We start from the raw sequence: 14,798 nt of genomic DNA on the forward strand, positions 1-14,798 counted from the left end.
TAGGGTATTACCTTCTAAAGTGTGAAACCACAACATTTACCTCTGGAGTAAGGGTCTCCATCAGCATTAAGCAAGTCTATAATCTTTAGTGTTTGTATCTAAATCCTCCTGAGCTTTTTCTGTTACTGTTTATATTTATTTAAAATATCCCAGAATCACAGAGTGGTTGAGGTGGGAGGGGACCTCTGGAGATCATTTAGTGCAAGCCCCCACTGCTCAAAGCAGCAGCAACCAGAGCAGGTCCAGATGGCTTTTGATTATCCCTAAGGATGGACACTCCACAACCTCTGGGCAACCTCTGCCAGAGCTCAATCACCTCCACTGTGAAACAAGTTTTTTCTTACATTTAAATATAATTTCTTATATTTCACTTTCTGCCCCCTACCTCTTGTTCTGTCCCTGGAGAGTACTGAGAACAGCCTGACCCCGTCCTCATTAGGCACATACATGCACCACTGAAAACCTCACTTTCACAGCCCTTTCACTGGGCCTTATCTCTCTCATATCAAAGAGCTCTGGCCTTGACCCAGTAGTACTCCAGGTGTGTCCCACCAGGGCTGGGCAGAGCAAAAGGATCATCTCCCTCCACCCTCTGGAGATACTACTCAGCGCAGCTTGAGAGGTCACTCACCTTTGCTGGCTCATGTTTATCAAGCACTTTTTTTGGTGAAAAGAAGCCTTAAAAATGTGGTTGGCCCATTTTAAACTGAAGATAAGGAGATGTATGCTTCATATTTCAGGCCTAACCTCACAGTCAGTTCTGTGTTTTATCAAAATATGTATGGTGGTGTCAGTGGTGATACGAAGTTTCAGAAGCAAAGCTGTTAACCACATTACTAGTAGCACACCACCTTCTTTTAGGCTTCTTCACTTTCATTTAGTGTATTCAAAATTCAGTTGGGGACTTAAGAGTCCCCAGCTACTCCTGATGTAGACTAAGAATCTCCCTAAAAATGGGCAACCAACAGTAATTAAGAAAAGAGGAATTAATCATTACAATTAATCATCAAAAGAGGTAAAAAATTAAGAAAACTAAATTTTCATTTACTGCCACCCCTCCAAGAGCAACTGTTCTTCATCCTGAGGTCAAAACCAAATATGGCAACTTCAGAGAAAATTTCTCACTGCTTCAAAAAAGTCAGACAACTAAACTCCATTTGGAAGGATAAAGCCTGTTTTAAGTAACACTGACACAATCCCACCAACAGGCACTCTGGTTTCTTGACTCCTTGGGAATGGCATGCAAACAGGAAAGCACCAGCTTTCAGACTTGCAGTTGTGTCTGCAAGAAAGGACATTAAAGAGAATCACACACAAAGTTCCACTTTCATCATACCAGGACTATTTCTTTTGGATTCACATTCTTGCTATACAGGACGAGTCCCTGAAGATGTAAATAAGCCAAAGGAAAAAGAACAGATTAAACAGAGGTCTGAAGACCTGTCTCCTTCACATGATGGTATACATGACTTAATGCTACACTGCTGACTATAACTGTCACATTTAGGCTCATTCCATATAGACCTTTCACGTCTGGAAAGAAGCTTTATGCAAACACAAGTCCGGAGCTCCAGAGAACACCTGACATACGGATGTAAACTTCTACTTTGGGGAGTTTTATCTACCAATACACTTCATAGGGACAAAGAGAAACATCTGATCCTAATTTTCTAGACACAGTAGTTGGTGAGCAATTGCCTAAAGCGCTCTGTATATCTTGATATACATCAGAGCAGAAGGGAGTATGGAACATTTGTACAAACCTCACTCTACACTCCTCAGCAGAACTAGCATGCTGTAAGAAGTTATACAACTCCCTTTTGTTATAGTGTAAATATGGATCTAAGATCTTATTTTCCCACCTTTTTTTCTTCCTCTCAATTGAGTCTGATCCTAGGGAAAAGAGGGATGACAACTCTAACAAGGGAACGAATGGGTGATCTCTGTAAACAGAGGAGGAGCGTGTGAAGGATCTTCTCTAGTCAGGGAATTATCCAGTTCAGTTAATCCCAAACACAACTATTAATAGTTGAGGTGGAACCAACTCCAGGCACTTCTCAAATCTTCACTTCTGCATTTGTATTTCTCTACTTGGAAAAAAACCCAAACATCTTCTAGGTAAAAACCAAAAAAAGACATGGTTTTCCATACCCTCCCATAATTAGTATCCAGTTGACAGAGAAAGTAATTACCTTTTGTGTGCCCTGATTTTACAAGTCCCCCCAAATTAGCATGGTACTGTTGCACAGAGCTCTGCAGCAGAGCCCAGAAACATCTCAGCATTTTCTGTGATCTGTTGAGTACCCTCAGTTTCTAAAGCAGCAACTTGCCCAGAAATAGATGATCCTGAAGGGACCTCAAACTCAGGAATTCAATTTAATTTGTACTAGTAGATGGTTAGTGAAAAAACATGTGTGATTTCTTAGATACAATTCATCTTGGTACAGTGTAAAAAAAAATTAAAACAACCAGTCAAAATAAAATTGAAAGCAAATATTTCAACAGGTTTTTATTAAGACTCCTTGTTGGAAAAAATTTTTGTACGTCCACAAAAATTTACCATTTATTGCCTAAATTGCACAGCTGGGGATAGGGGACCCTTCAAGTGCCTCTTTCAAACTTGGTGTAAACACTAACTCTTCTAACATGCATCTTGTAAAACAAAAGGAGAAGGAACACAGAAATCTGCTCTAAGCATCTTATTTTTTTTAGCACAAATAAAACTATTACTCAATTTAGTGTAACTCATTTCTGCAATCAGGAATTTGATCTTATTCAAGAATGAAAGTCAAGAATAATAATACAGAAAATATGCAAATTTTGAGACTCTTCAATAACATCAACAGATAAAGAAATAACAGAGATAATGTAAATTATCTAAAAAATACGGGTCTTGTAAGCTAACAGGCTAAAAACTCACAGTTGATTTGAACTTTAGCATAAATATCATAATTAAAGAGCATTTTTATTCTTTCCCATATAAATAAGCCATATAAAGAAAGATATTATCCTACATAAAACATTCAAAATAATTTTAATAATCTTGAAACATGTTACATTGGATTTTATGCCATCTATTCTCTTCCAAACACAGTCTTAATATTCAACTATCATTTATTATTTGCCAATTTTTAAAAGTACCTTTTCTTCAGTGATTTTGCTCTTATGTTCCATATTCCTGATCACAGTTTAAATGCCTTGTTCCCCCTTATTTTTCAAATCTTACAAATGCATACATGTAAATGAGATTAATATATATATATATATTTGTTTGTTTGTTTGTTTGTTTAAATTATTTTCTTTTAAGCCCATACATCTTGTTCATGGAAAACTCTTTTTCCAGTAGAATTCTCTCTAGGTCAAGTCTAAGAACAAATTCAATCACAAAACATTTCCCAAATCTGATCCTTATTTTTATATCTCCCGTAACACATTTTCTTATCAGGTCCCAAAAAAAATTCCACCTTGACCTGAAAGGGCACAAGAGACACTTCAGTCAGACCCTTTGACAAGATGTTTTCATTTTTGGTGACATTTAAGACATCATACTGATGCCAGTAAAATAAGTTGGTTTTATTATTAGGCAACTAAAAGTTACCTGATTCTGCTGACGAGCAGTAAAGGCATGAGCACTTAGCTTCAAACACTTAGGTTGTATAACACTTCAAAAAATAGGCCACTAAACCACCCAAAACTCTAAGCACATAAAAGCCCAGGCATTTCTTATACTAATATTCAGTAAGACAGTATTTCTGGAAAACAATGGATTCTCCAGTGCTCGTCTTGTTTTTCTAGTTTGGGGGTTTTTTTATGTGAAAAGTTGGGACTAAAGGCAACACAATATCAATTGTAAGTTTGACATAGGCCTTTATTTCTCAGTATTTAATGTAATCTGAGAAATGAATAAAGGGTTTCTCAGTATTTTGTCCAGATTTCCCTTAGGAAATACGTATGTGGGTGTTAAGAGAAGGGACACAGATGAATGCTCTGCTCAACAGAGAGGAATTTATCTCCAACCTCAGAGAGCATACTGATGTCAGAATTACGGATATATGAAATTACAAACAACTTCTAAACAATCTCTTCTCAGACAGATTACAAAATGCAGCTTGTTTTGCGATCCAAAAGCACTTCTGCAAGTAAGCCATCTGCCAAAGATGCAGGCAGGAAGTCACCTTAGGATACCCTTGTGCCAACCTGTGATCAGGTTCCAAAACATTAAAGCTGTCTCATCTTCTGAACCTGCCTTCAAAATCAGGAATCTGGTATTGAAAGGAATGAGCTAAAAGTGCAGGGAACTACATACCATAGTTACACAAAGCAAAATCAAGCCTGGTTCTTCCCACCCCCCCTGCCCACCCCCACTCTCAGCCTTTCCCCCTGAGTAGTTTAAGTTGAAAACTGTGGATTGTGTTAAATTCTGGTGATCTTCCTCTTGGGTTAACAGTCCCAGAACTGCGCAGTGTGGGAAGCCACCTAGTGACGGAGGAGCACAAATATGCTTGGAGCTGCCCAAAGTTTTAACGAGATGACGCAGTTGGAGCATGTGATTACCGCTGTTTTTCTCACTGACTTGCAAGTTGTGTGGTATACTAGAGTTTAGAGAATTGCACTGTGATTTCTGGCAAGTTTTATGAGTCTTACTAAGTCTTGTAAATGAACTCTGAAATAGCAAGTTTTTCTCACGATGAGATGTATAAGAGCAAAAGGAATTATATCAAAACGTATAAGGAGAAGTTCTGATGCAAATTTAAAACTCATGGTGGCACTATGCAGAAGAAGTTCAAACTTGTGAGGCTGGAAGGAAGCAACCTAAGGGAGACAAATGTGCAAAAATGGAAGCAATCAAAACAAACTATTTTCTTCTAACTTGATGCAGAAGTAATTCAGCAGACCTGAAGGAGGAAGTTTTCATGACCCAGAAAAAACAGCTGTAGAATTTACATGTATTTAACCAGCATTTTCAAAATTTGAGAGCTCACAAAACATGAACAAAAACCACTGAACAGCAAGATTTCCAGGCCAGTAGTGCTCAGTGTGTACAAACAGTGTCATAATGACTTTTGCCTATAGCAAAGAAATTTACCAACATGTACTTTCTGACTCCACTGAAAAACCTCACTGAGTGAGAACTGCATATGACAGAATTATGAGAAGAGCCAAATGGACAGTGCAGATTTAGATGTCAGTTTACTTTGACATCATCAAATAGCACCACTGAATCAACAGGCACAAAATCCATCATCATAACAACAGGGAAATTAAAAATGTATGTGAAATTGCCAGTGTAGGTCATTCTGAACAGCAGAATAAAGACAAAGAAACAACTATTTACAGAAATAATTCTTAGGTGTCATGTGTCAGCAAACTTAATGAAAGACTGAACATTCCAGCATTTCCTGGAAAGGATAAGATGCATGCTGTTCATTGAACACATGCTTCTCCTAGAGTCATTTTAACAAAATTAAATAACAGCTATGAAAAATACAATCTGAGAATAGGAATACAAGTTTTTGAGCCATACTACAAATGACGTCACAACTGCAAGTATTTGATGCACTAACGAGAAAAGTCCTTTAAAGTCTCTGCACTCTGTATTTTTTTTTTCTTTCAAAATTACTCTTGGAAGAGGATTATGCTCTAATCCATACAGGGAAAGTAAAGAAGCCCAATTCAGGATTACTTTGTCATTGAAAGACAGCATGACATCAGAGAAATTCAGATCCTATAGCTAAGGATTTTCACAAGTGCTGTACTTGAAATCCCAAGCATAGAACTGAAATTCAAAGAAGTTCAAGCAGTGAAGACTCTAAAAATGAAAAAGAAGTAGCATTGCAAAGAGAGTAATGGTGGCAGAAGTCACAAAGGTATGTACAAAGCTAAAAAACAAGTGTGTTAAAACATAAGAGAAAAAAGTATTTCTTACAGGCAAATACTTAGTGAAAAGTTTATATGCTAATACACATTTAATAGAGGTATGAATTAAACCTTTTGTATATAAACATCTTCCTTTTTGTGAGGGATCATCTTGAATTCAAGATCCTATTCCTTTCAAGGTTAGCATGGTGACAGACATTTACTCTAGAGGGATCTGCAAAACATCATTTTCACTATTGATCAGAGCAATTTTGTACAATACAGATGAACACAAATGGTGGAAATAATGTGGGCAACAAGAGGAGAAATTGAAGATATCAACAGCTTCCACCTTCCCAGCAGCAGAAAGGAATTGACCATATTAAACTCCAGACAGTCCCACAGAGATGACCAGGCCTGATACTTCGGTGTGATGAGGAGGACCACAACTACCTCCACCAAGAGAGAGAAAGGGGTACCTCCTCCTCCTCCTGCCCTCAGCTGTTGACTTCCATGAGCTACCAACCCCTGTAAGCTGTACCAGAAGATGCAAGTTTGGGCACTGAAGAAGGTACAAGTCCACACCCCCAAGGTGAGCTGCAGGAGACAGAAATCAAGCTATTCAGGAGGGAGGAAATGGTCCTTTCCTGGCTCAATTCACTTCCTTTTTTTCCTGCTTTCTTAAATGACCTGTCTGCTCTAAGCTGCTGAAACAGCACTTGTAAAAAGTGCTTGTAAAACACACCACTTTTCTGCATAGGGAAGCACAGGTTCATTCTCAGCAATGGAACACAGGAACAAGACACAGACACAGAACAGAAAGGACTATGAGCACAGCAGCTGGTAAGATCAGAATGTGGGCCACACTAATAGATCACCACTTTATAATAAACAATACAATTTTCCCAAGTTTTCAGTGAAATTGGTACCATGGAGCACCCTAAAGATTTTGTAGCACTTTTTGGAGCAGACTATTCCATATAATTTCATATTCGTTCTACAAATGCAATTGTAATAATTGCAAGAAATTAGTAATAACTAAAAAAGAGAGAAATCTTTCAGAGACTGTCATCAATATGCTGTTTAAATATCTAATTAAGAAATAATGACCTTAGATGTGAGTTACAGTAAGTTGCACTGGAAAGAAACCCTAGGCAAAAAAGGAGATTGTTAAGACTTTCTGTTGTAAACAACTGTTTTTCCTTTTCCTTCAGTTACAGCAACCTGGTTTCTGCAAGTTTTGGACTACTAGCTTTTCAGATTTTATTATTACAATTAAAATGCCTAGACACACACAATTATGCCATCCATAATTTTCATTATGGAAATTGTTTTGTGAATTGTGCCAAAACAGAACAGATTGATATCTGCTACATGCATATTTGAAATACCTGTTTGGCAGATAGTATAGCTAAAATCTAAATATATGAAGATGCAAATACTGATTAAAGTATAAAAAAAAAACCTGATGCAGAGGCTTCCTTTCAAAAACACATACACTGCCTTTCTACACTTTATACTTTCCCTGTTTCCAGGAAACTGACATGATAGCCTCTAGCATGTCATCAATGTTTGAGCTAAATAGTTATGAAAAGTGCCTATTTAAATATTATAAGGTAAGGTAGGGCCAAAGTAATTATAGACAGCTTCATATTTCCTGGGGAGTTCACTCTAAGTGTTTACCTTGAACTCCACTAGAAGTAAATACAATTTTTGTTCATGTAATATGTAATTATATACTAACTGTATTATTGTAATCCAAAGAAATACTATTTGTCCCCTCCAAGCATAATAATGAATGTAAATCAAAACATGTTTTCATCTTGTATTCTAAAAATCAAAATCATCTTTTGACTTCAGCATCACTTACATGAGTATCTTGAAAAGTAAAACATTAAAATATGGAAAATGTGCATGTTATTAATAAACAAACTAAAAGAGGTAAATGGAAGATGTGGAATTCATCATTTTAAGTACTCAGTCAAAGATTTTTGCAAAGTATGAGCAGATTTGTAATTCAGACTCACTATTCATTCAAAATGGGACAGCAATATTTTAGAGGGCAACTTGAAAGCATTGTGTAATAGCTGGATAGACAAAAATATACAAGCAGTTGCCAAAAAAGCCAGTCTATCACTTTCAAACAGTAGGTGATCCAATTTTTCACATACCAGAAATATTTTAATTTTCCATCTCTATATATATTTTTATCTACAGATAACTTTGTACTAAGGAATAGATTTCAGTTCACAAGAGTAAACACAGAAAGCCAAAGAAATATCTTGTTCTGCTGAACTGATGAATTACTACTGAAATATCCCACGAATTTCAGCACAGAAAGGCACTGGCTTCACATGCTCTCACACTTAAGCCACAACATCCTTATCTGAGAAATCAAAGATATTTAGATATGGTTTCAAGATGGTGACTCCAGAAAATTCATCCCTGTTACAAAGAAATCAGAAGTGATGTGAACACAGAAGGCATTTTCTAAGGTGTACCTACAGGTGTACATGATGTTTGCTGAATGCCACAAAAAAAAAACCCAAAACAAAAAAACCAAAAAACAATAACCAACCAAATAAAAAAAAAAAACAAACAACAACCAAAAAAAAACCCCAAAAATACCAAAACTCAAATTACCTACACTTTCAGGGACAATATAACTGCTGGGTATTTTATATATTCAATATATAACAATGCTGAAATGAAATATATTGAAAAATTATTACATGATCTCATACAAAGTAAAATGCAGCTCTTGGAGAAAATTGAATTTTCATAGTCCCCAATTTATAAAACTGAAAAATCTGATTACAACAGAAAATGATAATGAAATAGAATTTTAATCTTTCACAATACATAATCAGGGAAATATTCCTGCTTGGGGAAAATCAGGATTGACAATAGTAACTCTGTAGCTTCTTTTTAATGCAAAATTTTTGGTCACTTGATTCATAAAGTCAACTGAGATCTGTATGTAAAACCACTTTTTAACATGACTTAAAACACCCTACAAAACTAGCAGGATTCATTAAGCTTCTAAGCACTACTATGTATACTCACTCTCAACATAAACTTTGTTAGCAGGGGCTGTCCCATGAGGAAAAAGGTCACAGTTCATCAACACAGAGTACTAAGCTTGAAGTGTTATGCTTTAATTAGCATTTAATACACAAAAGCAGATCTGAAAATCTTTCTGAGATAAAGTAACATGCTGGTCTTCTGTAAGATGCTCCAGCACTGCAGGAATAATCTAGTCTAATACATGCATGTACATTGCAATGCTCCTTTTGGTTTTGGATTCCCCAATTCAGTGTGTTTTAATTCTTCTCTAGCCAGTCATATGAGTAGTGTAGTAACTTGCCTCCTCCATTAGGAGAGGTGGAAACTTCAAAAAGAACACAGAAAGTACTGCAGCAGACCTATGTACAAACCTATCCACCAGGAAATTCTAGTGTGGGCTCATTCAGATGGTATTACACTCTTCTCATGCTTCCCAGGTGCCCAGAAAAAGCACAAATAAAGTAATATTTGAATGTATGTGAGTGTTAATAAGGGAACTCAAGTCGAACCAACAACAAAGATACATGAGTAATAGTCCAAGCTACAAAGCAGATGGAGAATTAATTAACATGTGGAAAAACAAGTCTTGATCCCATTAAAGAGACCTGTCTAGGTGGCTACATGGGTTATGAAATAGCACTAATGAAGATGAGACCACAAGGAGAAAAATATTTTTACCTAGACTTAAGTGATGCTGTAATACAAGATTAATTTGAGCACATTTCTCTTTCTTACTTCAAACTAACAGAATAATCACATTAGGAGATTAGTTTAAAAATATATGTCTTTTTTCCAAACAGCATTTAACATGCTTTTCTACTACTCTTACCTGCCCTGTTCCAGTAAGATGATGACCTGTACAATGCTTATGACATAAATAAAAGTGGAAAAGATTTAACCAAATGTCCTTAGTTCAAACCAGAAAGTTATTTTGGAGTACAGCAACAAATCACTGCTTCTAGGTTCAGGTCTACTAATAACACTGCAGAATTAAGATTAAGACAGTTATCTGGGCATTGTGACAATCCCTGGTTTTTAACTGCCTGTTCAATAGGAAAAAAATAAAAATAAAAATAAAAAATTGATTTGAAAAATATTGCAAAGTGTTTTCTAAGCAATAGCAGAGAAACCAAACAATACAGGAAGAAAAGGTCACTTATTTCTTTCAGGGAAATTACAGAGGCCAATCTACAGCTTGTCTGGGATACTGGGATGGTAAAGGCTTCTTATGTATCTGCATATGGAAAAATGAAGAGTCACTAACACATCTTTGCGTGTCTATGTGGTAAACCTCCTGTGCCTCCATTCCGGCAAGTCTGCAAACATACTTGGAAACTCTGAAACATGTCACTCCTGGGACAAGAACTTTTCTCTAGAGTCACAGTCTGTTGACAGAAACCACCAACTGTCATAGTAAATTAAACAAATAGGCTGGATTTCTCAATAAGAAAACAACAACCCTCAGGACAATCAAAATTAGTAGGAAAAAAATGTCCATTGCTTTAAAAGAAAAAAAAAAACAACAACCTAAAGAAAAAAGAGTGCCAAACACTGAACAAGACACAGGTCCCTCTAAAGGCAGAGCAACACATTTTTAGGGACAAGCATGGCTCTGTGTAAAACCTCTGAGCTGGCTCACGACTGACAGAAGTAGCGCCTGATCTTCACAGATACTCCATAGCCGGGGGGACGTGTTTTGGTTTATTTTTTATTATTATTATTATTATTACAGACTGCAAAGTGTAGTGGAGACACAATATGGCTGTCCCTTGATAGGACAGGTATGATTTATGCAAACAGCTGAGGACATTCATGTGCAGTAGCAGTCTGGGAAAAACAACCACAGAGGGACATGTGCATATGTAGGCATGCATTTGAGCTTGGACAAGTACAAAAAAAGTTCACAGGTACTACACAAGAACAGATGTCTTTGGGTCAGGAATTTTTCTTCCTCCATTTCTGAGAGAAGAAGGAATCAATAAAAGAAGTCTCAAGTCCAAACTACCAAATTCGACACCATCTTGAATTAAGAAACAAAGACACAGATGTATGGGTATGAGAGATATCTTAACAATCGGCATTTCTGGAGACTCCCAAAAATCAAGTGGTCCTTCTGAACCCCCAGAAGAATAGCTCCAGCTGGCAGATGTCCATGTACATAAAGGAACTCATCCTGCTGGAGAAGGAAAGGGGTTAACATGAGCCATGGAAGACTCCAGTGCACTGGGGAGGATGGAATATACATGCTCCAATAAGCCTTTTCTTCCCTTACAGAATTACAGAAGAGTCCAAGGTTTCATTAAAACCCCAGCTGGAAGTGGTAATTCAGCACCACCTGTCACAGCCCCGTGACGACTCCCAGGCCCTCGCTGACCTGCCCAGCCTCAGCTGCTGCCTCCACAGCCCACTCTGCTGCACCAGGAGCCCCAGTGAAGCTCTGGCTTTTCTTCCCAGACCTGCCTTGAGCTTAACCTGCCTTTCTCCAGCACTGAACTCATCTCCTCAGACCTGCATTATTCGTACTCCTCTCCCTAGACCTGTCTCCACCTTTTGATCCACACTGGAGCCCCTGGAAAGACCCAGGCTGTGAGTGACCATTTCACCACCCAGGCATGTGGGGTGACTCTTAGGGCTGTCCTGTGCAGGGCTAGGAGTTGGACTCTATGATCCTTGTGGGTCCCTTCCAATGCAGCATATTCTGTGATTATGGAGTTTTCCATGTCTGGGACTGCTCAGGGGTCCTACTACCAGCCCCCAGCTTTGCCCCATACTTGGGCCCCATGGCACCCTGCTCATGCTGCTCCAAAGTGCTTATCATCTAACAGTGTCAGACAAAAATATTTCAAAAAAGGAAATCACTATTTTTAACAAAGTGTCATTTACTATTTTAAGACAACTTAGTCTGATCCAAATTCACCTCTTAATAAAGATCACTGTACCATAAAATAGTCTTCAGATTTCTCCAGTCTCTACACAGAGAAAACTCAGGTCCAATGTGGTGTTGGTACTAAAACTTGACATAACAAGACTACTAAGGCAAAGCTGATAAAATTAGCACAGTCAAATCACAGTGACTAGTACATTCTATGACTTGTTCTTCGTTCATTACATTTTTAAATTTCCAGAAACTGCTGAGCACTGCTGCCTTTTAAAGCTACGCTGTGTATCTCAAACCCAAACCAACACGCCAAAAAGTCACCTACAACACACAGCTGGAGAGACTGAGAAGAGGAAAAGGGAAGACAAAGACAGAAAAACCTAAGAATCTGTGTTTCAGAGAGAAAAGCAGGCTATACAACACAGACTGAAACAGTAGTTAATTTAGCTGTCTTATACAACTAACTTGTTTGTTTGAGGCTTTAAGAATGCTTTGGCCTTATCAAGACATATTTAATTTTTTTCTCCATGAAACAAATATGTTTTTGTGGTTTCCAGTATTTTATTATATTATCTTATGGTAGAAAATAGATATTTAAATTGACCTGAGAACAGCAAGAACTACTACGCAACATAATTTTTGTTTGTATCAGGTTATAAAGGAAAGGGTTTCTGAGACTTACTTCTTAGGAGATGTTAACAGTCTGCAGCTTGGTCAATTTGGAAAGTAATTGTTTTTTCAAAACCCAGTAAAAAAATATAACCTGTTAAAAATATGTTTTTTAAAAGTTTCAAATTGTTGCTACCCTCATGAGTCACCTAATGCTAAGTGTATAAACCCTACAGTACCCTTGTATTAACCTCTGTAATTAAACTAGCAATAACCTGATATTTGAAATAATAGTATTTCAAATTTTCCTATCTTAAATTAATTACTATACATTAAAAGATATGAATAAGACCATAGCTCAATTAGCTTACAACCTTGACAACATTTACAACAAGAAAGATATTGCAACATTATACTGTGATAAATATTAATGGAAAGGAAATTTTTTACCATCTTAAAGTCAGACACAGCCAAATGTAAAAAAATTGTTTTAATCATGAAAAGGATTTTGATGGGCACAAGCAAGATGTTCACTGGAAAGAAAATAAGGTAAAGAATTTAGAACACTTGAAGTAACTGCACTGAAGAGCTTATAACCAGACTTCAAAACCAAACCATGAACAAAAATGCAGTTTAAAAAGCTATTATAATTCAGCAGTATGACAAAATGTCACCCCTAGATTTACCAGAAGTCAGAGGAAGAAAAAGTAACCATACTAAGCCTTGAACTGATATTCTGACCTAAACAGCACTCTAGATTTAATAGCAATTATGAAGGACACATTACTAAAAGACAATGGAGTAAGAAAGACTATATTATCAAAACTCCTCTGTGAAATGTTTATGAACATGCTAATCTAAACTCAGAACTTAGATACACCACTTTTTTTTTTTCATTCTAGGCAGTAAGTTCACACCTACCTGGGATGCCCAGAGCAATGTATTTTAAATTTAACCACCAGGGAAATTACTACATAAGTTGGAGAAGATGAGAAAATCAGAAGAGGACTTGTGTGATTTTTGTTGTTGCTTCTTCCTTTTTTTAATAAATTGACAAAATGAAAGGATAACAACTGGCCTTGTTAGAAGGAAACCAGCAAGGGAAGGAAGATTAAAATAGAATTCCTCAAAGTAGGAGTACAGAACAGAAAAATACTTGTAATCTTATGAGGAAATGGGCATCCAGAGGTGATTGACAGGAGAGAGTAGCTTGTTCAAAAGAATATAAAAATTAAATATATGAGTGATGACTCTTTACAAACAGGTTAGAGGAGCAAGACAGAAGTAACTGTATCTAATTTAGCCATTAGTACATCTGGGGTGACAATCACATCAGACAGATCTTAACGATGTTTACAGATAATAATAAGTCACTAACAATATTCTGGAACCACCATCTTAGAAATCAAAAAACACAGAATGAAAAAAAAACCCTATAAATGGTCTTTTCTTCTCATAAACAAATAAGCAAGGATTTATTTTCCAAAATGAATGTAATTTAACATCTTAAACTATTTAAAAGTGGCAATCCTGCCTCCTTCTGGGTAGCTGAGGAGTAGTACATTAGACCTGCAGAAAGAGATAAAAGGAATTTCTCTGCAGTACCGAATGTTTCGTAAGTTTGGAATATTCTTACCCTGTATTGATGGAAATTATTTCTATCAGTGGATTCTTCCTAATCTTTGGTAAATCCAGTCGGGCTCCCCCCAAACGTTTTCCATTATCCTTTTTCTGACCCAGCAGTCTCACAGAATGACCTTCAAATTAAACAAAAAAAATGCAGTCATTACAAAGAACAAATCTCATCATAGTTGTTTTGATTTGCTCTTCTTCAGAAGTAGTGTTTATATTTCAAAAACTGAAAATGAGAATGAGATGTAATAATATATTTCCACCAGCTGGAGCATTTAAAAGGAGACACTGACAGGTAAAATAAATCATCTTAAAATGAGCAAATTATTTCATCCAATTATCTTTTCACACTTGCATTTTCAGTTTTATATGATTAAAATTATCTAAGCAGTCTCATTTTCAGATTCTCTAGCAAATAACAACATAGCAATAATATTTAAATGAGTTGTACGGCAGGATCAAAAGACTCTTCCAAAAAATTTCATTCAAACCTAAATTAGTAGGTAATAAACAACTAAATACTTTGTTAGCTTATTATATGGAGAACCAATACATTTCAAGGTTACATCACTGTCAAAGTCTGAAAGTGCTGTGAAGCATATCCTCACATGTCCATGGCGAAGCTGACTACCAAGATTTGCACATATTCCTCCCACACCAGGACAACTGCAGGTCAGAAAACTGCCTCACAACTACTTTCCTGAAGCCATTTATATTCAGAGAGTAAAATACAAATAATTTCACCAACTGCTTACAA

At 36.6% G+C, this 14,798-nt stretch overlaps 1 protein-coding gene across 3 annotated transcripts in view; it reads right to left on the minus strand.

The window, feature by feature from the left end:
• Nucleotides 1–14,798, minus strand: part of CDKAL1 (CDK5 regulatory subunit associated protein 1 like 1) — a 376,796-nt gene that overhangs the window by 220,964 nt on the left and 141,034 nt on the right. For all 3 annotated transcript variants that reach the window (XM_015617399.2, XM_033512031.1, XM_033512032.1), the window contains exon 8: nucleotides 14,046–14,166. In XM_015617399.2, coding sequence (XP_015472885.1) covers nucleotides 14,046–14,166 — 121 coding nt within the window. The remainder of the gene's footprint in view (nucleotides 1–14,045; nucleotides 14,167–14,798) is intronic.

This window comes from Parus major, chromosome 2 (assembly GCF_001522545.3).
Source record: "Parus major isolate Abel chromosome 2, Parus_major1.1, whole genome shotgun sequence".
Taxonomy (NCBI): Eukaryota; Metazoa; Chordata; class Aves; order Passeriformes; family Paridae; genus Parus; species Parus major.